General features: G+C 37.2%; 5 protein-coding genes across 7 annotated transcripts; 4 read left to right on the top strand and 1 right to left on the bottom strand.

Moving 5' to 3' along the window:
• The first annotated feature begins 1,955 nt into the window (after window positions 1-1,955).
• On the top strand, window positions 1,956-9,989 carry LOC147275436 (protein argonaute 1-like). Its single transcript, XM_086255902.1, has 22 exons — window positions 1,956-2,120; window positions 3,191-3,921; window positions 4,004-4,212; window positions 4,305-4,454; window positions 4,547-4,680; window positions 4,848-4,957; window positions 5,282-5,388; window positions 5,518-5,656; window positions 5,732-5,848; window positions 6,367-6,474; window positions 6,551-6,622; window positions 7,123-7,245; window positions 7,349-7,520; window positions 7,619-7,878; window positions 7,983-8,125; window positions 8,337-8,399; window positions 8,488-8,551; window positions 8,672-8,807; window positions 8,899-8,972; window positions 9,055-9,149; window positions 9,266-9,297; window positions 9,456-9,989. Exons 2-22 carry the CDS (start codon window positions 3,199-3,201, stop codon window positions 9,668-9,670), a joined length of 3,246 nt encoding a protein of 1,081 aa, XP_086112028.1. The 5' UTR covers window positions 1,956-2,120; window positions 3,191-3,198; the 3' UTR covers window positions 9,671-9,989.
• A 1,063-nt stretch (window positions 9,990-11,052) lies between these two features.
• LOC147275437 (sucrose synthase 6-like) lies at window positions 11,053-15,006 on the top strand. 2 transcript variants are annotated; one of them, XM_086256431.1, is made up of 11 exons: window positions 11,053-11,203; window positions 11,348-11,828; window positions 11,927-12,262; window positions 12,341-12,610; window positions 12,766-12,882; window positions 12,989-13,155; window positions 13,262-13,486; window positions 13,604-14,170; window positions 14,268-14,406; window positions 14,497-14,645; window positions 14,771-15,006. In XM_086256431.1, exons 1-11 carry the CDS (start codon window positions 11,109-11,111, stop codon window positions 14,907-14,909), a joined length of 2,685 nt encoding a protein of 894 aa, XP_086112557.1. In that variant the 5' UTR covers window positions 11,053-11,108; the 3' UTR covers window positions 14,910-15,006. The 2 variants fall into 2 exon arrangements, with proteins under 2 accessions (XP_086112557.1, XP_086112558.1); XM_086256432.1 differs by having other exon boundaries at window positions 14,777-15,006.
• A 3,405-nt stretch (window positions 15,007-18,411) lies between these two features.
• On the top strand, window positions 18,412-21,504 carry LOC147275438 (uncharacterized protein At4g15970-like). 2 transcript variants are annotated; one of them, XR_015119674.1, is made up of 5 exons: window positions 18,413-18,820; window positions 19,319-19,680; window positions 19,767-20,242; window positions 20,555-20,665; window positions 21,271-21,504. XR_015119674.1 is itself a non-coding variant. In XM_086228114.1 (4 exons), the coding sequence occupies exons 1-4, from the start codon at window positions 18,562-18,564 to the stop codon at window positions 21,359-21,361; spliced, it is 1,188 nt and encodes a 395-aa protein (XP_086084240.1). In that variant the 5' UTR covers window positions 18,412-18,561; the 3' UTR covers window positions 21,362-21,504. The 2 variants fall into 2 exon arrangements, 1 of the variants encoding a protein (XP_086084240.1); XM_086228114.1 differs by lacking the exon at window positions 20,555-20,665 and having other exon boundaries at window positions 18,412-18,820.
• Window positions 21,505-22,421: 917 nt separating this feature from the next.
• LOC147275439 (uncharacterized) lies at window positions 22,422-23,900 on the top strand. Its single transcript, XM_086256434.1, has 2 exons — window positions 22,422-22,934; window positions 23,706-23,900. Exon 1 carries the CDS (start codon window positions 22,545-22,547, stop codon window positions 22,899-22,901), a length of 357 nt encoding a protein of 118 aa, XP_086112560.1. The 5' UTR covers window positions 22,422-22,544; the 3' UTR covers window positions 22,902-22,934; window positions 23,706-23,900.
• Window positions 23,901-24,424: 524 nt separating this feature from the next.
• Window positions 24,425-27,101, bottom strand: LOC147275440 (Rhodanese/Cell cycle control phosphatase superfamily protein). The gene is made up of 7 exons (XM_086256433.1): window positions 26,616-27,101; window positions 26,353-26,502; window positions 26,085-26,247; window positions 25,882-25,973; window positions 25,534-25,637; window positions 25,180-25,452; window positions 24,425-25,014 (listed from the first exon to the last, which is right to left on the bottom strand). The coding sequence occupies exons 1-7, from the start codon at window positions 27,030-27,032 to the stop codon at window positions 24,861-24,863; spliced, it is 1,353 nt and encodes a 450-aa protein (XP_086112559.1). The 5' UTR covers window positions 27,033-27,101; the 3' UTR covers window positions 24,425-24,860.
• Window positions 27,102-27,150: the final 49 nt, after the last annotated feature.

The raw sequence follows: 27,150 nt of genomic DNA on the forward strand, positions 1-27,150 counted from the left end.
ATTATCAACAAAAGTTAGGGGCAATATAGTCACTTCAAAAAATTTATATTTTATTTTTAATTTTTAATTTTTTTTGTTTGTTGTGTGTTTTTTTTAAATAATTTTAAACATATAAATAAAATAATTAAAATATACTTTGACTATATTACCCCTAATTTTTATTGACAATTTTAACAAAAATTCATTTTGGTACCTATTAGACACAAAATAAAAGTTTAGGTACTCAATTGGGACAAATAAAAGTTTAGGTACCACATTAAGACAAGGGTCAAAGTTTAGGTACTAAATATGAAATAAACCCTAAATTATTTATCTTGTGTTATCAAAAAATTCATTTTTTCGTTAACAATTGAGTTCTATATAACAGAATATTAACCATTGGATTTTTTTTTTTTTCCCTCTATCGTTCTTCACCCAAATACTATAGAACTGAGATATTCATAATCATTTTTTGATGTTTGCACTTAGCAACAAAGGAAACTAATCCATTATCTATTCCCCAAACTATATTCTTGCAGAACAAGCAAAATACAAATGAGAATAACCTAATAATGTTTATTAATTTTCAAAGAATTGTAGTCAAAATCAATTTAATCACTAAAATGATCATATGCAAAACTATTTAACGTACACTTCATCAACTACTCGTTAATAAAATATTTCAAATTTCAAAATCACCCTAAACCCTTGTTTTAATAATAATAAAATTATTACCAAGGGAGAGTGAAAATCAAACTTTGAGGTCAAGACTCAAGATATATGAATAAACACTTTCAACTACTACCGTGACAAACTCACATAACTTATATTAGGTTATATTGTAGGTAACCGTTATCACCAATTCAGGAAAGTAAACATGTCATTAAGCGCATACTAAAACATTAGGCTGACCGTCTTTTCACAAACCAACTTACCAAATTTTAATTAGATTTTGGATTGCCTGGGGGTTTATTTTGGATGAGGTCGGAGTTTGTTTTTAAAAAATAAATTATAAAGCATGGGGTTCTATTTATTTAGAAACACTTACTAGCCAAAAAATATAAAATTTATAGCCTGAAGATTCTCATAGTAAATAGATAAATATATCACGAGACACAAGATATATGAATCAATTTAAACATGACACTGTTATAAAACATATTATGTTAGAATTTAGCTATTTGACACAATGAATTACATAAATCAAATTATAATTACCTAGTATTTAACACAAACATACAATGACACAACACAACACGAATGCGACCTAGCTACTAACATGAATTGCTATTTCAAATGTCAACAATTATTATCAAATGAATAATGATATCAAAATGAATACTTTCAACCCTTATAGTTACAAACTTATATATCTTATATTATTTTATTGTAGATAACTGTTGTATTTTCTAGCACGTAAGTAAATATGTCATTAAACACGTATGGTAGGCTCACCATTTTTAATTTCACAAACCAAGGTACCAAATTTCATTAGATTTTGGGCTTGCCTAGGGATTTATTTTGGATACAGTAATGCTACACTTACCACATTTTTATACCATAATTTCATACCATCTTACATGACATTCATATATTGGACACTAAAAATTAAAAAATAAAATCTAAAAAAGAAAAAGGAAATACCATTCCAGTAAAGTAATGACACATCAAATGAGATACAAATGTGAAAAAAAAAATGTGAGACAACTAGTATTATTGTTTTGGATAAGGCCTGGATTTGTTTTACAAAATAAAATCAATAAATAATAAAGCATGGGGTTGGATTTATTCAAAAAATATAATAAAATCTTCACTTCTCCAGACTGAAGGGTGTCACAGTATACAGAGAAGGGTAGGGGGGGAAGAAAAAGAAGGACACGGTCAGGTAAAAAGAAAAAATAGAGAAAGAGAAAGGACTGAGTGGTAATTTTGACAGACCTACCGGGTATATATAAGTGGAGGGTGGAAGGCGTTGTTGGGGTTTTTAACAATAGAATATTCAAGTGAGAGAGTAAAAGAGAGCTTGAGAGAGAGAGTGAACAGTAGCCCTCTCCTTTTTTCTTTCTTCGCTTCCCTCTGAAGCACCAAAAGCAACCCCTGCTGTGGTGCGGTACGACACTCATCGCTATTCCGCTTTTACGGTAAACAGTCCAAATCCTCCTTCTAGGGTTTTATTTTCCTTTTTTTTTTCTGAATGCTATTTTCTTTCTCGTGCTTTATCTCTCTTATTTCCGCAAATTTTGTGGTATGGATCTGCATTTATTCTCCCATAAATTTGTGTTGCCTCCGGTTTCTTTCACTGAGATCTGTTTTTTTATTTTTTCTGAAAGGCCGTGTTGTCGATCGTTTTCTAGTAGTGTTTGCGTTGTTTTTTTGTTAGATCTCGTGCATTTTTGCAATGCCGGAAAGCATCTGTGGCAATTTGGCCTCTTAAGTTGTTTTTTTTTTAGGGTTTTTGGTGGGTATAGTGTGTTTTCCCTAAATTTTCTGGGTTTGTACTGTGCCTTTGAGTTTTGGTGTTTTTTCTTGTGTCAAACGACAGTCGATGATGATCACTTTCTGTTTTCTTGTTGTTTATTTTTGAAAGGCAATTTTACCTGAAAATTCCTACATTTTCACCAAATGCCGGGATGGACCTCGGATTTTTGAGATGACCACACCGGGAAATTTTCAGTAAAAGCATATCTACTCATTTTCAAGTAAATAGTAAATACCCACTCATCCATTTTTTGTTATATAGAAGAAAACCCAGGAGATGTATGCGGTGCGATCACTTCAGAATTCCAAGTCCTTTTTCATTCACGTAAAAGGCCCTTTCAGAAAAAATATACTCTTTACTTTCCAGCCTGACTGAATGTCTTTTTAACATTTTTTTAATTTTCTTTTAAGAAAAACCCATAGAATTCAGGTAGAATTTGGTGTTTTCTACTAGAGCAGATATGAATATAGTTGTTGTTTGTTATTTATAGTTTGGTTCTGGGTATGTAGGTTCCATCTCTGAAGCCTTTGAAAGCCTCTGGATACATGTTGGAAAATGTTTTTTCATGGAACCCTAACATATGAGTCTATTCTCTGCTCTGCTAGTGTACATTGAACATTCATTACATTTTTAGAATTATCTATTGGTTTCCTGTCTGTCAATATATTGGTTTGGTTTGGTAGTTAATTATTTTCGTTGTTATTGATGCATCATTGCTTTGTCTTTGCGTAGACATCATCATGGTGAGGAAGAGGAGAACTGAACTTCCTAGTGGGGGTGATAGCTCTGGTTCTCAGGAACCTTCTGGTGGTGGTGGTCGCGGTTCCCAGCAGCCTGCTGAAAGGACTTCTCCACCACAACAACAGGGTGGAGGAGGTCACCAACCTGAAAGGACTGCTCCACCACAACAGCAGGGTGGAGGAGGTCACCAAGGTGGAAGAGGATGGGGCCCCCAGGGAGGTCGCGGAGGCTATGGCGGTGGCCGGGGAATGCCACAACAGCAGCAGTATGGTGGGCCCCAAGAATATCAAGGTAGGGGAAGGGGAGGGCCACCTCAGCAAGGAGGTCGTGGAGGATATGGCGGTGGTCGTGGCAGTGGTGGTCGTGGAGGAGGACCTTCTCCTGTTGGCCCATCCAGACCTCAAGTTCCCGAGCTGCACCAAGCAACCCCAGTTCCTTATCAAGCTGGGGTCACCCCTCAGCCTGCATATGGGGCAAGTTCATCATCCCATCCACCTGAGCCTTCAGAAGTGGCAGAGCAGTTCAAGCAGTTTACCATCCAGCAAGAGGTTCCCTCAAGCAGTTTACCCGCCTCTAGCCAGGCTATTCAACCTGTGGCACCCTCAAGTAAGTCAATGAGGTTCCCTCTTCGCCCTGGTAAGGGCAGTACTGGCACAAGGTGTACAGTCAAGGCAAACCATTTCTTTGCGGAATTACCGGACAAAGATCTGCACCAGTATGATGTGAGCTCGTTTGCCCTATGCGTCGTCGTTTGATATTGTCCTGTTACGGTGTTGATAGTATTCTTTCTTTTATATGTTTTAGGTTACTATTACCCCAGAGGTCACATCGCGGGGTGTAAACCGTGCTGTGATGGAGCAGCTAGTGAAACTGTACAGGGAATCCCATCTTGGAAAGCGGCTTCCAGCTTATGATGGGCGTAAGAGTTTGTATACTGCTGGACCGCTTCCTTTTCTTTCGAAGGAGTTCAAAATCACACTTACTGATGATGATGATGGTCCGGGTGGACAGAGGTACATACTCATTGCTCATCTTTCTAGTAGCAATTTTTTTGTATCCAGTCTTCCTTTCCATGTATTTAATTATGGTTTTCTTCTTGATGCAGGAGAGAGAGGGAGTTCAGAGTGGTGATCAAATTTGCTGCACGTGCTGACCTGCACCATTTAGGTATGTTTTTGCAAGGGAGACAAGCTGATGCACCTCAGGAGGCTCTTCAGGTCCTTGACATTGTTCTGCGTGAATTGCCTACTTCTAGGTACACAATGTTTCTTCTATATATGTTCATGACATGACAAAACACATCTTGGGTATTATGTTTGAGTGCTAATTTTCCCTGTTTGGTTGTAGGTACTGTCCTGTGGGCCGTTCATTTTATGCCCCTGATTTGGGGAGAAGACAGTCACTTGGTGAGGGTTTGGAAAGTTGGCGTGGTTTCTATCAGAGTATTCGTCCAACTCAGATGGGGCTATCTCTGAATATCGGTAACTAATTTTTGTGCTATCTTTATACACATCATTTATGCTTATATCAGCTTCTCTACTTTCATGAATTTGATTGTTGCATTAGTGATGTGTTACTCTGCATAACTACTCCAGCCTCCTTGCCCTGCCCTGTATACTCTTCTGATGACCAAATATCTATTGTCCAGATATGTCCTCTACTGCTTTTATTGAGCCACTGCCAGTTATTGACTTCGTAACTCAGCTACTTAATCGGGAAGTATCAACTAGGCCACTTTCTGATTCTGATCGTGTAAAGGTTAGATTTCACTCATTGTCTTGGTCTTGGTAATTTAATTGTTCTCATTGGTACTTTTGTTCTCTTTCCTTTCCTCTTATTTGTCTTTCTGTTTGTTTAACTTTCATGTGTATTAAATTCATTAGACTGGGTTTCTTGTGTAGTTTTATAAGAGATTTATCTTTGATTCTTTATATATTCTGTCAAAACTATTATCTTTTTTCAAGCTGACTCTGTCAATGAAATACGTAACTTGATTGATGTACAATCTTGCTTGTTTATTAATAATTTGATATTACATATTATATCAGTATCATACATTTTAGTTTTTCCTTGTTTAAACAGATAAAAAAGGCTCTACGTGGAGTCAAGGTTGAAGTCACACACAGGGGAAATATGCGCAGAAAATACCGTATATCTGGTTTAACGTCACAGGCAACAAGAGAATTGACGTGAGTTTTAGTATGCTATGTTACCATATGCTCGCATATATACTATTTTTTTTCTTAATATCATACTTTTTTTTATCACCCTCAGATGCATGAAACTTGTTTCTTTGACATTGTTTTTTGTCTGTTCAGTTTCCCTGTTGATGAAAGAGGGACTATGAAATCTGTTGTTGAGTACTTCTCTGAAACCTATGGTTTTGTCATTCAACATACACAGTGGCCATGTCTACAAGTTGGAAATACACAGCGCCCCAACTATTTACCCATGGAGGTGAGTTGCTGCTATAACTATTAGTCCTTAAATACCGCAGAAATAAGTATGCTAATAAGCAGTGAATGCATTCAGGTTTGTAAAATTGTTGAGGGTCAGAGGTACTCCAAGAGATTGAATGAGAGACAGATTACCGCCTTGCTTAAGGTGACCTGTCAGCGCCCGCAAGAAAGGGAACTTGATATTATGCAGGTTTGTTATCTTTTGCCTTTTCTATTTCCTCTCTCTCTCTCTCTCTCTCTCTCTCGCTTCCTCTCACTCTCCCTCTACAGTCTACACATACAAAATTCATTTTATTCCTATGGAGTTTGTTTTGAGGTTGGCTCATTCTTGAGTTGCATATGTCACTATTAACTTTCTAGGGTTACTTTTTAAGCAGTGGTGATTTTTGAGAACCTTAAATCCCATGATCTGTTTTTCTCTGTATTTGATGGATCATGAGCCCCTGCTCATTGCTGTTGTATTTTATGTGTAATACAAACAAAGTAATCTCATGAGCCCTTTGCTTATTACTTTTACTTTGTGGTCTTTAACTTCATTTGTTGTGTCTTATTTAAATGCGGATTCTCATAACTTGGAAGTTTTTAATTTTTTGGTTGGGGATTTTTTTTGCATTTGAAATTTGCATCATTTATATGTATTTGTCGTAACAGCAATGTTAATGGTGATATTTTAAGTTCCCAGTTTTATATTCTATGTAAATATTACAGACGGTCCGTCATAATGCTTACCATGAAGATCCTTATGCAAAGGAGTTTGGAATCAAAATTAGTGAGGATCTGGCTCAGGTTGAAGCTCGCATTCTTCCTCCACCATGGGTAAGATATCTGTAATTGTTTTTTGATCCCATAGGTGCTTTGATTGTGCACTTGTATTGATTCTTGTGTCATGCAGCTTAAATATCATGATACTGGAAGGGAAAAGGATTGCCTACCCCAAGTTGGACAGTGGAATATGATGAATAAAGTAAGTTTCTGCTTCAACCATACAATATCCTCTACACTACCTTTTACCTGTATGATGTGGATACGTGGTTTTCCTTAATGCCATTGATTAATTTGACTTATTTGTGTGGTCAATGTGATCAAAGGCTTGCAGTTATTCGTGAGGTCAATGAAGCCACACAATTGAAAATCCCGTTTTGCTTATTTCCGCATTAAAATTTTGAATTCCTTTTAAAAAGTCTTGTATATTTTGTCTTCTTTATTACATGTGAACTTGTAAATCTGGATGTTCGTGTCTTTATGTACCTAAAATGCTTTGACTATGTCCAATTTAACCTTTTACCCGCTTATATGATTTGAGCACCTATGTTTTCCATGTGATTGGAATGATTTCAAAATTCTGTTCATGCTGTACTATTGATCTGGTTGTTAATGTCAGATCAATAGGCCTTTGTCGCATGGGAAATCTCTCTCCTTTGACATTTCTTAAAATGATTTTAATTACGGTGATATTTGTTGCAGAAAATGGTTAATGGGGGTAAAGTAAACAATTGGATTTGCATAAATTTTTCCCGGAATGTGCAAGACAGCGTGGCCCGTGGATTCTGTTGTGAACTTGCTCAAATGTGTCACATTTCTGGCATGGTATGGGGCGTTCTCCCTCTCTTACAGTATTTTTGGATTTAATTGTGTTGTGCAGTTTTTATATTTGGAAGTCCCTGATTGTTGAATTGTTGCTTTAATTTAGGCATTTAATCCAGAACCAGTACTTCCACCACTCAGTGCTCGACCTGATCAGGTGGAGAGGGTCTTAAAAACTCGGTACCATGATGCAATGACTAAGCTCCACCTCCAGCCCCAGAGCAAGGAGCTTGACTTGCTTGTTGTTATTTTGCCAGATAATAATGGCTCTCTTTATGGTATGTATTTGAGGTCAATTGACTCCATTATTTCATTCTTTTTGTTTTTCTCCCTAGAATAAGTTCTAGATTCATGCATCCTATGATTTCTCATGCAGGTGATTTGAAGCGGATATGTGAGACGGATCTTGGCCTAGTATCCCAGTGCTGTTTGACCAAACATGTATTTAGAATGAGTAAACAATATTTGGCAAACGTTGCTTTGAAGATAAATGTGAAGGTTGGGGGAAGGAACACAGTGCTTGTTGATGCACTGTCAAGACGAATTCCCTTGGTCAGCGATCGGCCTACTATAATCTTTGGTGCTGATGTTACCCATCCTCATCCAGGGGAGGATTCAAGCCCATCAATTGCAGCTGTATGCTTTTGAAAAATGTCTTATGTTTTTTAGTTAGTTTATATGTATATTTTTTTTTGTTAGAGAATAAGGCTTTAATTTTTTCAATGCCGTATATAATGCAGGTTGTGGCTTCCCAAGATTGGCCTGAAATTACCAAGTATGCTGGTTTGGTTTGTGCTCAAGCCCATCGCCAGGAGCTTATTCAAGATCTGTTCAAAACGTGGCAGGATCCTGTCAGAGGAACAGTATCTGGTGGAATGATAAAGTCTCTCTCTCTCTCTCTCTCTCTCTCTCTCTCTCTCTCTCTCTCTCTCTCTCCCTCCCTCCATCTCCTTTCCCTCCTCCTTGGTTTTTGTGATTGTCTTTTCTTCATTTAGATAATTATGGTTAGTGGTATGCTGCTGTTATGTTGTGCATATAAGGGATTGCCTGGATATGTAGATTGAATTATATTTTTCTGTCTTCTGCAAATGCAGGGAACTGCTTATTTCGTTTCGTAGAGCAACAGGGCAGAAGCCACAGCGCATCATATTTTACAGGCATTTTCTAAGCTCCTTTGCCATTGTCTGTGTCCTATTTACTTATCCTGTCTTATGGTAGTGTCTGCGTGTGTATCGTTGTTTACAGGGATGGAGTCAGTGAGGGTCAGTTCTACCAAGTTCTACTATATGAACTTGATGCAATTCGTAAGGTGAATCTACATTGTCCGATTTAATCTTCAGTTAGCTATATATATATATATATTTCTGTCTTGTGTTGTAATTGATTAACGCTTGTCATTCCTCGTTTCATTTTTTTTGTTGGTATTCAGGCCTGTGCTTCTTTGGAGCCAAACTATCAGCCTCCTGTGACATTTGTTGTAGTTCAGAAACGTCATCATACAAGGTTGTTTGCTAACAACCATCGTGACCGCAATGCGACTGACAGGAGTGGGAATATTTTACCTGGTAATTAATGTTTTTAACTATGGAATTTAGTGATCATGTATTTCAGCTTTCATATATGTGATATAGAACTCTCACCCCATTATTTCTTCAGGTACGGTTGTGGACTCCAAAATCTGTCATCCAACTGAGTTTGATTTTTACCTGTGCAGTCATGCAGGAATTCAGGCAAGAATCTTTTCCTCGTGTGTGTGTTTATGTGTTTGTGACTCTCAATGTTTATAAACCTGTAGCTAACATGTTATGACAGGGTACAAGCCGTCCAGCTCATTACCATGTGCTGTGGGATGAGAACAAGTTTACTGCAGATGCACTGCAGTCACTTACAAATAATCTCTGCTATACGTAAGTTGGCTGATTTTTGCCCTATGCTACATCTTAATTGTTGGCAAATTCTTTTGTTTGTTTTTTGAGACCTTTTGAGACTTGTGCTGAATAATTGACCTTTTGAATACTTGCAGATACGCAAGGTGCACACGATCTGTTTCCATTGGTAAGCTCTCTCACTCTGATCCACACATTCATGTGTATGCCTTTGCCATTCATGCCTTTGAGCCAGCATGCATCAATTGCCTTTCTGTTTTTGCTCTCAACCTTGCCCTTTTTTCTTTCTTAAATAAATACTTCTGAAATCATTTCTTTAATTGGTAGTGCCTCCTGCATACTATGCCCATCTTGCTGCGTTCCGAGCTCGGTTCTATATGGAACCAGAGACATCAGACAGTGGATCAATGACAAGTGGTGCTCCTGGACGTGGGGCCATGGGTGGCGGTGGACGGAGCACTCGAGCACCAAGTATGAATGCTGCTGTGAGGCCCTTGCCTGCCCTGAAGGAAAATGTCAAAAAGGTTATGTTCTATTGTTAGGGATGTCTTCCCCGAGTAACAAGTAGTTGAAAAACAGTGTAATGTCGTTTTTGGATCTGCTCCAATGCTGCAGTCGTTAGGTGTCATTATGGTTCAAGTATTTTAGTATCTTTAATATCCCATTGGAGCTGGGTATGCATTGTTTCTGCACCAGGCTCTGGGAAGTTAGTTTAGTTAATGATCCATGAGATCATGGAATTGGACAACTAGTGTAGTAGTGGCTTTTGGTTATTTTTAAAAAAGTGAAGTTGAACTTGAAATGCACTCTTCTTTCTCTATTGAAGAATTAAACATTTGAGCTGCAGGTCTATTCGAGCTATGCTTCTTGTGTGCTTAAAAATTGAATAATGCACTTACTCTAACACCATCTAAAGTCAATGAATTGACCTCGAACGGGTGGGGATATTGAGGTGCTCGTATGATTCGGTAATAAATGAGCATCCTTGAATTGATGAAGATTGAAGGAAGTAAATAGTTTTTGTAATCAATCTACAACTAAGATTACAAGCGTTACATTTTAGTTTTATTGTACCATAGCCTTCTACGCCTCTATGGTCGAGCAAGCTTTTCTTCTCTTTTGTATCCTTGTAATAAATAAGTAAATATTTGAGTTAATTATACTTACACCTTTTGAAATTTATCGTCTTTTCATATATATTCTCTGAGGTTTCAAAAATTACACATTAAGTAATTTTATTAAGCCATTTCATCCCTTAACATGCTTTTTTGTATAATTTCTCATCATTTTTCATCTTATTTAGGAGTTATATGTAACAGTTTTGAAACTTCAAGGAGTATATATGTAATTATAAAAATCTTAAGGACTATATGTGAAAAAACGATAAATTTCAGAGGTGTAAGTGTAATTAATTCTAAATATATTTATACAAATTAAGAACATTAATATGTATTCTCAAAAAAAATAAAAATAATATGGTTGCTTTGATTTTGGTGATTCGGGGAGTTTTTGACGACTTTGTTTCAGAGTGACCAATATTTTAGGTTTGCCCATACGTACCGGGCGCGCATTTGAGGTTGGTTGTTGTAAGTTGTAACCTTGAGAATTGAGACTGAAACAAGTAAAGAATAAAAATATACGTTAGTTACAACTTACAAAAATTCCTTGAGGTTCTTTCCCTCCACTTTTAAAATAGATATTGCAGACCAGAAAGCCAACCCGATTTGCTTCTACGTACCCATATCATAAAATTCTTTTCTTCCCCTGATTCTCTCTTTGTTTCCTACAAATGGCAATAAGGAATAGAGAATGTTCTTTCTCCTCCCATGGCACTTTGTGCATGTCAATGCCGGCATATGTATATATATAAATGGCCCATTCTTTGTGCTAAACACAGACTTAAACTAGTTACTTGGATCGTGAATTTACTATTGTGCTTTCTGAAACGTCTGGCTAGCTAGCTTGTTATTACTTGCTAAAATGGCTTCCACCTTGAAGCGATCTGATACAATTGCAGACAGCATGCCAGATGCACTAAGACAGAGCCGCTATCATATGAAGAAATGTTTTGCCAGGTCCCTCATTCATCTTTTTAAATGTCTATGATCATGTTTTGCATGTATACATATAATATAAATGGTTGTGTAATTTGAATACATATATTTTGTTGTTAATTAATAATTAATTGTTGGTTGGGATATGATGGAACAAAATAAAAGGTTTGTTGGAAGGGGGAAAAGGTTAATGAAGGCGCAGCATGTAATGGAGGAGTTGGAAAAATCAATAGAAGACAAGAATGAGAGAAGCAAGGTGTTGGAGGGCTTACTTGGTTACATACTCAGTTCCACTCAGGAGGCTGCGGTTGTTCCTCCCTTTGTTGCTTTTGCAGTCAGACCCAATCCCGGTTTCTCCGAATTTGTTAAGGTCAATGCTGATGATCTTGCAGTTGAGGGTATCAGTGCTCCCCAATACTTGAAATTCAAAGAAACCATCTTCGATGACAAGTGGGCAAATGATGAAAATGCTTTGGAAGTAGACTTTGGAGCCATTGACTTCTCCACTCCTCGCATGGCTCTTCCTTCTTCCATCGGGAATGGACTCAACTTCATCTTGAAGTTAATCTCCTCACGGCTCACTGCCAACTCCGACTCTGCAAAGCCCTTGCTTGACTACTTGTTACGACTCAATCATCACGGAGAGGTACACATATATGTGTATATATGCATGTATAAAACACATGATCATCATGCAAACAAACATACTTAGAATGATAAAATTAATTACATAATATTATGCAGAATCTTATGGTGAATGACACTGTGGATACGGTGGCAAAGCTTCAAAAGGCATTGATCCGAGCAGAAGTGTTTGTGTCCAAACTCCCCAAAGGCACTCCATTTCTGAATTTCGAGCAAAAGTTAAAGGAGTTGGGTTTTGAGAAAGGTTGGGGGGATACAGCAGAAAGAGTGGGAGAGACAATGAGGACGCTATCAGATGTACTCCAAGCACCAGACTCTTTGAAGTTGGAGTCATTCTTTAGCAGCCTTCCTAACACATTCAACATTGTCATATTCTCTCCTCACGGCTACTTTGGCCAGGCAGATGTCCTTGGATTGCCTGATACTGGTGGCCAGGTACGTGATCTAGTACTTGTTTGACTGACAATTAATTAAGGATTTACCAGTAGTACTACTTACTTGTTAAATATATAGGTGGTTTATATTCTTGATCAAGTGAGAGCTTTAGAGGAGGAGCTGCTCCTCAGAATAAAGCAGCAAGGCCTTGCCGTGAAGCCTCAAATTCTTGTGGTGACACGGCTCATACCCGATGCTCGAGGAACAAAGTGCAACCAGGAGTTGGAGGCTATCATCAACACTAAGCACTCCCACATCCTTAGGGTCCCATTCAGGACTCAGAAAGGCATTCTCCGCCAATGGGTTTCTCGTTTTGACATCTACCCTTACCTTGAGACATTTGCCCAGGCATATATGCATTCATCTATCTTTCCACTCTATCAATTATCATTATCAGTTTATTATACTTTTATTTCTCAACTAGTTTATTTTATTTTGAAAATATGCATGCATATACAATTTCTTTATATATTCATTTTGTTCTCTCTTTGTTATGTATATAGGATGCAAGTGAAAAGATCCTACAACGAATGGAATGCAAACCAGACCTCATAATTGGGAACTACAGTGATGGAAACTTGGTGGCCTCTTTGATGGCTAGCAAACTTGGAATAACTCAGGTCCAACTCTAACCACCTTGCTTAAGAAATGAATAACGTACAGTGGATGATCAATTAATTTACTTTGAATCAGAACTTGACATTTTGCATTTAATTAACGCTGCAGGGAACAATCGCTCACGCTCTAGAAAAGACCAAGTACGAAGATTCAGATGCCAAATGGAAGGAACTTGATCCAAAGTATCACTTTTCTTGTCAGTTCACATCTGACATAATCTCTATGAATTCAGCTGATTTTGTTATAACAAGCACATATCAAGAAATAGCCGGAGGGTTAGTCTTTCACAAAACTGCATGTCATCATTTTAAAGTATTCAGATTATGATCTATACAACAAGACTGACAACATTCTCCTTAATTGATGTGTTAATTTTTTCAGCAAGGATCGACCTGGACAGTATGAAAGCCATACAGCATTTACTATGCCAGGACTTTGCCGAGTGGTCTCAGGCATTGATGTATTTGATCCAAAGTTCAACATTGCTGCCCCTGGGGCTGACCAATCTGTCTACTTTCCTTACTCCGAGAAACAGCGACGCTTTACCAAATTCCATCCAGCCATTGAGCAACTACTCCACAATAAGGAGCAAAACGATGAGCACATGTAAACTCTCTTGGTTCCACTCCACTCATTTCTTGTAGATTAATTTGTACACTCCCATTTTCAAAAGTATGTCATTATAATTGTCTAACATTAAACTTAAAAACATGCTTGGAACAGAGGATTTTTGGCAGACAGGAAGAAACCCATCATCTTCTCAATGGCAAGATTGGATACAGTGAAGAACCTCACAGGACTAGTAGAGTGGTTTGGAAAGAACAAGAGGCTGAGGAATTTGGTCAATCTTGTTATAGTAGGTGGATTCTTTGATTCATCCAAATCCAAAGATAGAGAAGAAATTGCAGAAATCAAGAAGATGCATGCATTAGTGGAAGAATATCAACTTAATGGTCAATTCAGATGGATAGCAGCTCAAACTGATAGATATCGCAATGCAGAGCTGTACCGCTGTATTGCAGATACAAAGGGAGCTTTTGTGCAGCCTGCGCTGTATGAAGCTTTTGGTCTAACAGTCATTGAGGCCATGAACTGTGGACTGCCCACATTTGCAACCAATCAAGGAGGCCCTGCAGAAATTATTGTTGATGGAATCTCAGGCTTCCATATTGACCCCAACAATGGTGATGAATCCAGCAACAAGATTGCTGATTTCTTTGAAAGATGCAAGACGGATGGTGAATATTGGATCAATATGTCAGCAGCGGGTCTGCAGCGTATATATGAATGGTAATTACCCTATTACTAGCTGCAGAATATATATATACCTGTCAGCCTTGTGCAAAGAGTTTTATATATGTTGCATTTTTGTCTTAATTCCTTGCAGCTATACATGGAAGATATATGCAAACAAAGTGTTGAACATGGGATCTGCTTATGGATTTTGGAGGCAGTTGAACAAGGATCAAAAGCTAGCCAAGCAAAGCTACATTCATATGTTTTACAATCTCCTATTTAGGAATTTGGTAAGTCAGTTTGGAACTACACTTGCTGTACTGATATCACAAATCATTGGAATTGAGTATTGTATTGAGGTAATCAATGTTGTATTGCAGGCAAGGAATGTACCAGTCCCAAGTGAGGGATATGAACAACCTACGCCAAAAGCAATAAAAGCACCTGACCAACCAAAGCCAGAGGCAATATCCAAACCCCAACAACCACCAGCAGCACCAACATCGACAATTTCTCAGCTGACACCAAGGTTAGTAACTTATTAGTAGCTTACACTGATTGATTGCTGTTTAATTATTTCAGAATAGCCTTAGGCCCTTAAGGTTGTTACTTGGCAACCAATGATTGAACTAAAAAGAGACTATTATTTGGCAGGGGCAGGGATGAAGGGTTGGAGCAGAAGCAGGTTAGCCAACCTCGAAGCCACAGAGCACGCTGCGGTTGGAATTTGTGCTTCTTCTTTGTTGGTTTTCTCGCAATTCTTTATTACAAGATCAGGGACATGTACAAATGAGGTTGTTTTGTGTATAGGTTAAGTTAATAATGTAACATCAACTCGATCACAATGGTCTTATATGTATATGTAACATCTCCTGGAAATAAAGATCACGACTATTCAGTATTCACTCACATTAAGATGGAGCCAGGGATGCAATTGGATTGCCATGGAATTATATTCACGCAATCCATGCCCTCAGAATTTGATTTTAGTAACAACCTTAATCAAACCATTGGCAAAATACATACATATCCTATACTTCTTTTTAGCAAGCTAAACTTTCTATAGTGTTGAAGCCTTTTATTGTAATTAAAGAAAACAATTTTTTTTTATTGAACAAAAACGTTTGGCATGAAGATACTTTATCAAAACTAGCATAAGTTTACTCATTTTCCAATACTAAATTTTTTTTAGAAAACATTTCAAGAATAACCAAAAATTGGAAAATGGGATAAACTTTTTTTGCTAGTTTTGATGAAATTTGAAAGAAAGAAAAAGAAAGGGAGAGAAAGAGTAAGACTTGCTCACCAAAAAAATTAAAAAGGGCAAAGACTTACCATATCTAGCTAGTATGAATCAGTCATGTCGGGCAACTCATTCATTTTGATTTGGCCACAATTTACTTTTAAGAGGCTTACGCAAACTGTGCATTTAATTTTTAATCTAAAATCCCCATTGGAGAATATAAGTATATAACTACCATATTAAGATATAAATTAACATTTTTTTTAAATATGAAATATAAATCAAAATTGATTCTGATTTGTGGCGCTTCAAGGTATTAATTTGATAGCGATTCTAAGGGCCTTATCAACTTCTCAAATAGTCACCAAATTTTATTACCTCCAAAAGCCATAACATTCAGTATTCACATCAACTAAAACTAGAAAATAAACTTAAACCTCCGTTCCACTCATTTGTTTGATACATTAATTAGAACATCCAATTCAGTTATTTAAATAAATAGGAACTATTTACTATTTAGAAAGTTATTTAATCATGAAAAGCATTGATTTTTTTATTATTTTTAGAATGAATATGTAGAAAATAAGTGAGATGAAGAAAATGAGTGGGTTTTCTCAACAAAAAAACAAAGTGGGTGCTGTCCTCTGTGGACCACTTTCATTTTCTAATGTAGGGAATTACGTACGTTGTGGACGTAGATATAATTAAGCAAACAACAACCATGCCACTCTACAGCACATGCATTGCAACTAGCTCTTACAAGATGAAAATTATGATCATCCTCTAATGAAATATAAGTTTTTTATTGTTTATGTGTTGGATAAACATATCAAATTTTAACTTGTTCAGCAAGTTAAGTATAAATATATATGATTTTCTCAAATTATTGAGCAATACAAAAAAATACCCAAATCCCCAATCATATCACCAGATATTTACTACATATAATACAAAAACAGAAAAATAAAAGACAATCCTAAAAGAGGAATAATGAGAAGTTTCCCTCTGTTTTCCTTCCATTTCGATAACTTTATCCATATGAAAAAAATTAGAAAGTTTATTCACTGAATTTGTAACTTGTAATAAAAGAAAAGAGAAATAGAAGGAAACCATATGAGATTTTGGTATTGTTAATTGTGAGTAAATCTTGAAATTCAAATTAAGGTTACTTGAATTATACAATAATAAATCAAGGAAGAAATGTATTCTTGATTGATTACGTAACGTGATTAATTAATAATAGTCCCTTTGTTAATAATGCAGGCAATGAAAGCCACGAGGCAAGACAACTGAGACGCTTTCGTCATAAGCTTGTGGATGGGAATATATGAGTATACATGGGATGCGAATCTTTTGCTTAATGCTAATTCATACGCTAATCAATATTATAAGTATATACGAGCCTTATTCATACCATTGCCCCTTATAAGATACACTTTTTCTTACTTTGTCCTCTGAAACTTAAATTTTCTCAAATTATTACCTGAACTTCAAACAGTTATTGCAAAAGACCCTATGCTGTCAACTTTGTCAGTTTTTCAGTTAAAATAGTTGACGTAGCACCTATATGACATGAGTGTGACTCTTTTTAAGTTATGTAAGATCCATGTGGACAAAAAAAATAAAAAATAAAAATTTAAAACTAAAAAATAATAAGATCCTTGTCGATTTTTTATAATTTTTTTTGTCATACTTAAATCTTACATAACTAGAAAAAGGTCTCACATATACCATGTAGGTGACACGTCAGCTTTTTAATGGAAAAATTAACAAAGTTGACGACATAGGGTTTTTTGCAATAACTGTGTGAAGTTCAGGTGACAAAAGTAGAGGATTTAAATTTCATGAAGCAAAGTGAAAAAAAATATATCTTACATAAGATAATGGTGTGAATAAACCTATATATAAATATGTTCAACTTCCTTGACGAAGACTCGCAACCTGGACTTGCATGTTCGGACATTGAAACAGCCCAACCCCGAATACTGAATTATGAAAATTAGCTGTACACTAATATAAAAAAGTGACAATAACATGTATACGACAGTATATACTATTCTATACTTAGGAATCTGCCTCATACATATGTTGAGAGTAATGTTGAGCAATGTCCCACATCGGAAAACTAGAGCTTAACATATGTGCTTATAAGTCTTGGGCCTCTCCACCCATTGCCAATTGGTTTTGGGTTGGAATGCTCTAATTCTATCATGGTATCAGAGCTTGGTTATCCGCGTGTAAGGCCCAACGGCCACACGTGCTCCCACGTCACCCAATACAATCTGTTCACGTGTAAGGCTCAAAATATCGCCACACGTGCGGGGGCGTGTTGAGAGTAATGTTGAGCAATGTCCCACATCGGAAAACTAGAGCTTAACATATGTGCTTATAAGTCTTGGGCCTCTCCACCCATTGCCAATTGGTTTTGGGTTGGAATGCTCTAATTCTATCAACATACTCACACTTTACTTGCAGCTGAATTTTATTAATTCGCACAAAACTCTTTGAAAAGTCTTCCATATATATCTCCATCGATCTCTTCTGAAGCTTACATCATCTATCTAGGTTCTAGACCCAAAAGATCCAAACCACATAATTAATTAATTAAGTACTAGCAGAGGGAGGCAAAGTCTTGGGGTTAAACAAAGAACAAGTGGGTGGCAAATGACCTAGGCTACCATTAGAAAGAAAAAAGGATTACAAGCTAGGGGCTAGGGCCCATATATACATAATTCATTCATATACAACGAAATTCCAAGGAATATATGAATAGGTTTATCCGTCTGATCAGTGTGTGTGTGGACAATTTTTGACTTGGAAAAGTTGCTCTGAATTTTATGAGGCCACAACAAAAACAATTAAGTTGATTTGTATATGAGGATTGAAACATTTAATAGACATGGCACATGTAAATCGTAAAATTTTGAAGGGGAGAGGCCCCCTTGAGATATATATTTTTGAATATATTGTATTTTAATTATACAAGGCTTAGCTAGGAAACAATAAATAAGCCAGGGAATAAATAATGTAAGTTGACTTAATAAAGGTATTACTATTGGCAAATGGCAAGCAAAAAGAAATTAGGAAAGTCCAGAAGGGATAGGCAGAGGCTTATTGGCAGGGCAATCCAAGAGAATTAATTAGTAGAGTAGAAGAAAGAGCATCCCATATTCCCATCCCATCCCAATCCCATCCATCAAGAATGAGCGAAGCAGTAGCAGCAGGAGCAGCACCCTTTTATGACCATGAAGTTGGCAATAATATTGAGAATAATATCAAACCACCATCAAACACCAATCATGTCTTCGTCAAGAGGAATCTAAGGATTGCGCTGCTCTTTCTCGGAGTTACTGTTGCTTGCCTTCTTTTCTATAATTCTCTCTCTCCCTCTGGATTTCTTCCCAGATCTTTTTATGGCACCCTCTCACCGTTCTCCGACACAAGTTCCAATTCTCAGGCCAGTATTCACTTTTCTTCTTAATTTACTGCTTTTCCTTTCCATATTTAAATTCTGTGTTCATGTCAATGCTTTTGATTTTGGGCCACATCCTAATCGTATATCAAGTCCTAATTCATAATATTCTTTCCAGTTCTTTATCCTTGAGGAACAAGAAAAGTCAAATTCTACCATTTCTTGTCACTTGTCACTTGGCAGACAGACTAGGCAATAGGCAAAAGGCCATCCAAGAGAAACAAGAAAAACTGAATTTGAGATCAAACCCAAATGGCCAATGATCTCTACTTGTCTGTTTTCTTGGTATATACACCGTTTCTGTGGATGCTAGAATAACTTTATGATTTAGAACCAATTAAGATGTACTAGAAAAGAGAGAATACTTTTTGCATATGGCTGTCCTGGGGCCCCCATCCTATTCACCCATGATTATGAAACACTACCTTTATTACGTTTTTGTTCTTCATTCATCGATCATTGATTGGATTGATTGAATTGCAGGCAGATCCACTGGACGGCTTGGACGCCGTTCTTAAAAACGCATCCATGGAGGACAAAACCGTCATCTTGACTACATTAAATGACGCCTGGGCAGAACCAAACTCAATATTTGATGTGTTTCTGGACAGTTTTCGAATCGGAAACAACACAAAACGGCTGCTCAACCATCTGCTAATCATCTGCTTGGACCAAAAAGCATATGCTCGATGCTTGGCTTCACACCCTCATTGCTACCAACTCTACACTCAAGGTGCCAACTTTACCAGCGAGGCAGCTTTCATGTCTGCAGAGTACTTGCAGATGATGTGGCGAAGGATCAAATTCTTGTCCTCTGTTCTTCACAAGGGATACAACTTTGTCTTTACGGTACTCATCGATCCCTTTTCTTTATTTTTCTCATGCCTATTCAAAATTAAAAATAAAATACTTATTTACATGTTGCCATTCTACAGGACACTGATATAATGTGGCTTCGGGATCCTTTCCAACAATTCTACCCAGATGCAGATTTCCAAATAGCATGTGATTACTTCATAGGTGATTCTTACAGTGTAAAGAATTCCCCGAATGGAGGGTTTACTTATGTAAAATCCAATCCCCGGACTATTCAATTTTATAAGTTTTGGTACATGTCCAGGCGCGCATATCCCGGCAACCATGACCAAGATGTATTAAATAAGATCAAGTCCGATCCATTCCTCACCCAGATTGGATTGAAAATGAGGTTTTTGGACACTAAATACTTTGGTGGCTTCTGTCAGCCTAGTAAAGATCTCAACCTAGTTTGCACGATGCATGCCAATTGTTGTGTTGGTCTCGATAACAAAGTCAATGACCTTCAAATTTTGCTTCAAGATTGGACTAAATACATGTCATTGCCGCCTACCACCACACCATTGCCTTCATGGACCGTTCCACAAAATTGCAGGTATATCTATTAATTGATTGGGACTTTCTTTTTCTTTTTTTCTTTTTGTATCAGAATATACAGTATATACTATATACGACGGGTCAACCCGCTTGTTTTTATCAACAATTTCCCTATTTTTTACATTGGGGCATGAGCCGTATATGGGCCCCACCATCTTATCATGTGACCAATTGGGGAAATTTAATATTGTATTAAAAAGTATCTATTCGGCTTGTCCTTGTTGTTGTTTCTGGCTTCTAGAACTACACGTTTTGACGATGATATTGACACTTTTTTTTTGCTTCCTTGTAAATTGTAATTGACCTCAAGTACTTCCTTCCAACGCCTTGGAAAGAAGCACTTGTGAGTTGTGACAGGACAAGGACTTAAAATTGACAATTTCCTTACAAGCTGTAGAGCTTTCTCAACATTTAATTAGAGGTAAATCTTCTACAACTGCACATATGTTTTATATGAATTGCCTCGGATGTATCTAACTGTATACAACATTCTTTCCGAAACATTTTTATAATTAATGTTGTATCATCTACAAAGCTCCAAATAAATTAATGATCTTATTTGGATTTATTAGCTATCCCAAAAAAAAAAAAAAGTAATAATATATTACATCAACTTGCAAACAAAAGTAATATAAGATAATATCAATAATTTCATATATTTACATATTTATTATATATATGAAAAATACATGTACAATATTGTTGTACAGATTTGCCTAGTTCATGTAGAGCCTGAAGAAACAATATATAAATACAAGTTTACATGTGGCACATGTACCACTTCATAAAAGATCATGTGCCATCATGTTTAGTGCTGTTTGGGATGTTGGCATGAATTTTTATGTTAGAATTATATTTCTTCCGATAAATTGAATTGAAGTTCAATTCATGTATTCTGACAATTGTTAGCTATTTGAAATTAAAATTTGGTCATGTTGAGTTGACATGAGCTTAGGCTGCTTCGCTTATAAAAATTTCAGAAATCATGGATATCTAATGTTCTGTACTTATATCTTGTCATTTCAGGTACAAGAAAAAGATTGTGGAGTCCAACGATGGAAATCACACATGTTCATTGGTGATCAATTATGTCATCTTGCTATTGATTATAAAATGACTTTTTTTATTCTTGGTCTGAAGGATTATAAAATGACTCATTTTGCGATTTTAATGGAAAGAAAGTAAGTATAAAGGGATAGATACTATTGTAGTTCTTTTACATAACATTCATGAATTTCAGTTCCATTCCTTTAATCATAATGATGCGGTCATTCCGTATTCACATGAGCAATGACCACATGCACATCCATAATATTCCAGGTTAATATGGAATAGTTACAAAAACAAAAAAACTTAGGAAATGACTCAATATTTTTCAAAATCTGTTTTCAGAAAGTTATAAAACTTGAAGATAGGAAATATAAACTGACGTTCTTACGTTGTATTTCTAATTCCAAACAGAAAGTATGGAGCTTTTTAAAACAACTAATTTAAAGTACAAGTGTTTTGTATTGGTTGGGGGATTGGGTTTTTTAGGAATCTCATATTCATTCTCATTCTAAGGGATGTCAAAGAAAATTCTCATCGGAGTGTTTGGAAAACTTGGGAATTGTAACCAAAAAATTATTACAATTCTCATGTTTGGTTTGTGCAATAATAGAAATGAAAACATGTAAGAGGTCCAAGGAATTTAAATTATCCCTTTCATAAGTATCTTATACTCATGTAAAAGGTAACACATTCATGAGAATGGAATGTTAGACACATTCTCAAACTCTAAATCTGTGATATGCACCAAATAGAAAGAGATTAAATTGACAATCATATCTACATGTAAATAAAAATAGCCACATTTTTTTCCGGTTTCACTAGAGCTTTATTGGGCTAAACATGGAGAAGTGTTTTCCATCCCATAAATGCTCGGACTTGATGAAAGATAAAACCACTTTTCAGTCCAAAAAAAGAGAAAAAGAAAATGAAGAAGATAAAAGCAACCATGGTCCATGAGGACCATGAGGTCCATGACACATGAGAGATGGAGATGCGTCTCAGTTTTAGTTTGTTGTTGGGCTGTGATGGGCCTGGGTTGTATTTATTTGGGCCTTGCCTCACGTGCGGTCCGCATAGAGTTACATAGAAGGTAAAAAAATGGGCATGTGAGTTGCACGTGGGTTATGGTGAAGCTGGAAGAGGGACTAGGGAGGCGGTGGAGGGATTGGCAAAGAATTGCAGCAGATAAAGAGAGGAGGGAGGAGGAGGGATTGGCAAAGAATTGCAGCAGATAAAGGAAGGGAGGAGGGATGTCGGATCCGTACGAGAGAGTGAAAGGAGGCAGACTGACCTTCAAAGATGGAAGTTTGGCCACTCGCAGCAAAGACATCGACAAGAAGAAGAAGAAGAAAAAGAAGAAGCAGCAGCAGCAGCAGGAGGAGCATAACAACCCTAACAGCGCCCTCGATGATGCGGAAACAGCAGCAGCAGATCCAGGAGAAGAGACCACCTACACTATCGACGCTGCCAAGCGCATGAAGTACGACCAGCTCTTCCCCGTTGAGACCAAGAAGTTCGGCTACGATCCCAAAGCCAAGACCCACACCTCCGTCGAGGACGCTCTCGACGACCGCGTCAAGAAGAAGGCCGACCGCTACTGTAAATGATTACGCTTTCGATTTCCTATTCTTCTTCTTCAGGTCCGCCCCAATAATTACTTTCACTTTTATTTCAATCGATTTTCAATTCAATGATCACTCTCTTGTTACTTATTAGTGAAGACTCAGCTCTTATAGCCCTCTTCTTTACCTATATGCGAATTTGCCATATCAAGTAACCATTTTTCTCTTTAATGTTAATCACTTGATACATGGTTTTAACAGAATAATCGTGATATGAATGTGTGTGCATATTGTGAGGCCTGTAACATTTGTCATGGGGATGTCCCTAGTTTACACCCATTCCCACTACATCTTCTAGCATCTAGTATTTGCTCAACTACTTACAATGTGTTGGTTAGGTTTTTTGTTATACCCCTTTTAGGCACTTTGATCAGTGTTCTTGACTAGTTGAGGAGATCTTAATGTTGCCTGACATGTTTTAAGAGGTATTCCCACATCAAAATCATGTTGCATCCTGTTTCTTCATCACAATACACTTGTTTGTGCTTCATAGTTTGCAAATTGGATGAAGCATCCTGGCTTCTAAATAAATAGACTACAGTAATTTGGGTATTTAATTTGCACGACAATTAGTTGATTTGAGCTCTATCCATTTATTATATTTCTCTATGGCACCATGTTTGGTTTCATTTGTGTTGCAAGTTCTTATATTTCTCAGACCCTACTTTGTTGCGTCCAAACGTGTGTAGCATGCTCATAATGAGCACTTATAGATCATTTCCGGTTTCCTTGCAGCATAGATGCTAAGCTGCTCATTGAACTGCAATTGCTTAATTTTATTTGTGGCAGGAGCATTAGGCACAACACTGTGGAGTTGCTGAGTTTGCGAGGACTCTTTTTTTAGGGACTGTGATTGCAGAATTGGCTAAACTCATTCGGTTCTGTACTTTTAACTCAAATATTGCATAATGCTTACTGTATTTGTACCCTCGAATATGTTCCATTAATGAGCAGAAGAGAACGTGAGCAAGGCTCCAGCTAAAACCGTTGTTGTTGTTGTTGGGACTGAAGCTTATTGTTTAGGCCAGCATCCTTTGAGAACCAACATAATGCAAAGTATAGTCACAGCCTACATTCATATTTGTCATCCACAGGGTTGGAAAACTTTAGGCTTGAGTTTAACTTATCTATGCCTTTGTGATTAGAGTATTTCATGGGAAATGCTTTTTCACAAATGGCCATATGGGTGAGTCTCCTTGCAATTCTTCTCATTATTCTCATTAAAACTTGTTGTGCATGTCTTCCCATTTTCCTCATCTTTGTTTACTACTCGGTCCACTTATTACAATCAAATTACACAATGACGGCTTGTTACACATCTAAGAAGACTAAGATTTCATAAATCAACAAAGAATCTTGCCATTCCGAATGTTACTACACCTGCAAATGCCACATACCTTGCCTCAAACCTCATTCACACTTTCAGATATGCGCATTAACGGATAACATTGAGCAAGGAGATATGTAAATGGAGTTGCAGCAAAGTTTATCTTCATCTAGTGGGCAGCTTGACATATCAATTCAGTGTCTCATTTATGAGAGAACGTCACACTGCATTGTAGGTACATTATAGTATTTTAACTTGCAAGTTCCTTGTGAACAAAATTCAAGAAAAAATTAAAAAAATTCAAGAAACTTGCAAGTTCCTTTGCTATTTGCATATTGTCTTTTTCCATATTAAAACAGTTAGGCTGATGTGGGTTCCCGAGATTGTAGACTGCTAAGTTAAATTTTGCTGATTCTACACACCATACTTGCCTTCTCTCAGTTGTCCATCACTAGGAGAATCTCTGCTATTGCTAAAGAAAAGAGAAATTCCTGTAACAGTTCTACCGTGCATTGCAACAAGCCAACAAGAGCACAAACCAATATGCTCGCCAGAAGCTCCAGTTTAGATGAAGGGATGAATTTGCAGTGTCAAATTTCTTGGATTTATGGGTCTGATCAAGCTGTCAACTTGCTTTGCTGTGTCGAATCTCGATATATGTGCCATTTTTTGTATCTCTGGAACCCAGGGAGAATAGGTCGAAGTCGAGCAGCAGTTGTGCACTTCATACAACAACATCCTCTTAAATCCTTCACACAGTTCATACAGCATCTGGAACAGAAATACAAACATAATGATATGGCAATGCTATATAAGTATCGAGTCTTAAGAGCTTCAACTAGTTCACAAAGTCCAACATCCAAGAGAAAAAGGGGCATGATATAGAGGAAAAGAGAGAGAGAGGGACAGAAAAATTGCTGGGAAAAGTTAACTTACAGATGAAGCAGATTGCAGTCAAGATTTGCACAATTTCGATGCCTTAACTCAGACACTTGTGAACTGCATATGTAGCATCTTGCAAATGTATTGTTCTCTGAAACTTCATTCCTGCTTGTATTAGTCATGCCTTCAGGCTTGTGAGTAGTAGGTGGGAGAGAAAGACGAGAATCAAACACAAACAAATTCCCAATCCACTGGACAGGGCCTTCATTCTCCAGATAATGAGAAACCCCTCCTTTTAAGGTGTAAAGATTTTGAAAACCCTGTTGTCTTCATATAATAAATACAAGTATAAATTATCCTGGGCTGTCTGCACAAAGGAAAACAAGTGGTAGAAAAATATGGGGTTACCTTAGGATTGTAGAATATACATCACAACGGATACCTCCAGTGCAATACATCAAGACATCTGTTTTTTCTTTATCGACATTTGCTAATGGATCTGCAGCAACGACCTACATAGGCATGGACAGAGACAAAAAGTTGTATGCTACTATGTTCACATGATCACATCCATCAATGTGAAAAGAAAGTTTTTGTGTATTTCATAAGATAATAATGCCTAAATCAACTCTACTCCAACCATCAAAATTTGGCTACCCACAAAATGCTTCCACACATATGACATAACACGTTTATTGAACTAAAAGTTCAAGTTCCAAATATTAGCAATTAGTAATATGTTGTATATTGACCAACCTCTGGTTGGGATAGCCCAAATGAAGTGCTCCTAAAGCAGTCCACATCGGGTCGCCGAGCCCCATTAAAATGACCAATATCCCACTCATAACCTGATTACAAATTTATATGATCCACTGTTCCATCATCAATACAAAATTGAAGACAATTTCCAGCTGAAAGCATAGGAGGAACTGTCATTTAAAAGGCAGGGAAATAAATACCGTTTCTGACATCCAATAAAATACAGTTTGAATTATGATTCTCATTTGATGCATCACTAGTTCCATTCACTGCTTCTAATCTTTTTCTCCATTCAGATGGTGCTAGAGGTGTTGCTCGCATTGAAGGGTCCAGCAAAGGAAGATGTGAAATACCTCCTTCTAACTGGAGATGTCATAATTATTTCAAAAGTCGATAAGAAAAAGTAGACGCTTTACAAACACAAGGTGTACAAGAAATTAAAAGAAGAAGATGGCGGTTGTGGCTTGCCTGAACCAGTGAAGGCTTATAGCGCAACTTGAGTTTTGGAAAGGCATGCCCATTTGGTGCTGCAGAAATCTGCACCAAGATGTTCGAAAATCTGTCATCCGCTCTTAACCATTCAACATATGCAAGCGCATCTCTTGACGGCCCACTGTACTGCACATAACCACAAGATTTTAACACTTTAATATTGTAATAATTCATGAATAAACAAGACTCCATTTTTACTGAAAGAAGGCAATGCCAATGCAAAAGCCAATACCTCATACCTGTGCATTTATCCCCTGGTCATTCACATATATCCGACCGCGAATGTCAAAGCCGTTCAAGAAAGCAAGATGCTTGGCCACTTCTGCCTCTGCGTCTTTGATGAACACAAATTGGTAAAAATTGACAACCACCCATTCGTTAAACTTATCCTCTCTGCAGTTTGTGTGGTTGCTTTGTAGTCGTAATGAAACAACGCCAACACCAGCTCCACCTTTCCATTTGCTTCTTTCTGAGAAAGAAACGCATCGTCTTCGTCTTGGGTACTTCTGGTTATGGATTAAGGAAAACGGAGTTGAGGTTGAGGAGTAGCAGACTGAGGATTCAAAAGGTTCTTTTCTTCTGCCCCAAACAAGTTGAGTAATTGCAAAGCTCGCTGCGCCGGAGATAACCGCCGGCGCCGGGAAACACCCTCTCATTTTCTCTCTCTTTAAGCCTCTTATCTGTTTGAGGCTTTGAGCTATTCTCTCTCTGAGTCTGTCAGGCTGTGACTACGGGGAGAGAGTACATACGGCGCCGTTTGGGTTTCTTCTGCTC

Source organism: Dryas octopetala, chromosome 9 (assembly GCF_963921425.1).
Source record: "Dryas octopetala chromosome 9, drDryOcto1.1, whole genome shotgun sequence".
In the NCBI taxonomy this organism is placed as follows: domain Eukaryota; kingdom Viridiplantae; phylum Streptophyta; class Magnoliopsida; order Rosales; family Rosaceae; genus Dryas; species Dryas octopetala.

What these genes read in the sequence shown, in the direction of transcription:
- LOC147275436 (XM_086255902.1), top strand. Translation starts at nt 3,199, where the DNA reads ATGGTGAGGAAGAGGAGAACTGAACTTCCTAGTGGGGGTGATAGCTCT. An exon ending in AAGATCTGCACCAGTATGAT is followed by an intron (nt 3,922 to 4,003) that starts GTGAGCTCGTTT and finishes TATATGTTTTAG; the next exon opens with GTTACTATTACCCCAGAGGT. An exon ending in CAGGCAACAAGAGAATTGAC is followed by an intron (nt 5,389 to 5,517) that starts GTGAGTTTTAGT and finishes TTGTCTGTTCAG; the next exon opens with TTTCCCTGTTGATGAAAGAG.
- LOC147275437 (XM_086256431.1), top strand. Translation starts at nt 11,109, where the DNA reads ATGGCTTCCACCTTGAAGCGATCTGATACAATTGCAGACAGCATGCCA. An exon ending in ATCTCCTATTTAGGAATTTG is followed by an intron (nt 14,407 to 14,496) that starts GTAAGTCAGTTT and finishes GTTGTATTGCAG; the next exon opens with GCAAGGAATGTACCAGTCCC. An exon ending in ATTTCTCAGCTGACACCAAG is followed by an intron (nt 14,646 to 14,770) that starts GTTAGTAACTTA and finishes ATTATTTGGCAG; the next exon opens with GGGCAGGGATGAAGGGTTGG.
- LOC147275438 (XM_086228114.1), top strand. Translation starts at nt 18,562, where the DNA reads ATGAGCGAAGCAGTAGCAGCAGGAGCAGCACCCTTTTATGACCATGAA. An exon ending in AAGTTCCAATTCTCAGGCCA is followed by an intron (nt 18,821 to 19,318) that starts GTATTCACTTTT and finishes AATTGCAGGCAG; the next exon opens with ATCCACTGGACGGCTTGGAC. An exon ending in ACCGTTCCACAAAATTGCAG is followed by an intron (nt 20,243 to 21,270) that starts GTATATCTATTA and finishes TTGTCATTTCAG; the next exon opens with GTACAAGAAAAAGATTGTGG.
- LOC147275439 (XM_086256434.1), top strand. Translation starts at nt 22,545, where the DNA reads ATGTCGGATCCGTACGAGAGAGTGAAAGGAGGCAGACTGACCTTCAAA.
- LOC147275440 (XM_086256433.1), bottom strand. Translation starts at nt 27,032, where the DNA reads ATGAGAGGGTGTTTCCCGGCGCCGGCGGTTATCTCCGGCGCAGCGAGC. An exon ending in ACCAGGGGATAAATGCACAG is followed by an intron (nt 26,503 to 26,615) that starts GTATGAGGTATT and finishes GGTTATGTGCAG; the next exon opens with TACAGTGGGCCGTCAAGAGA. An exon ending in TTGGGCTATCCCAACCAGAG is followed by an intron (nt 25,638 to 25,881) that starts GTTGGTCAATAT and finishes ATGCCTATGTAG; the next exon opens with GTCGTTGCTGCAGATCCATT.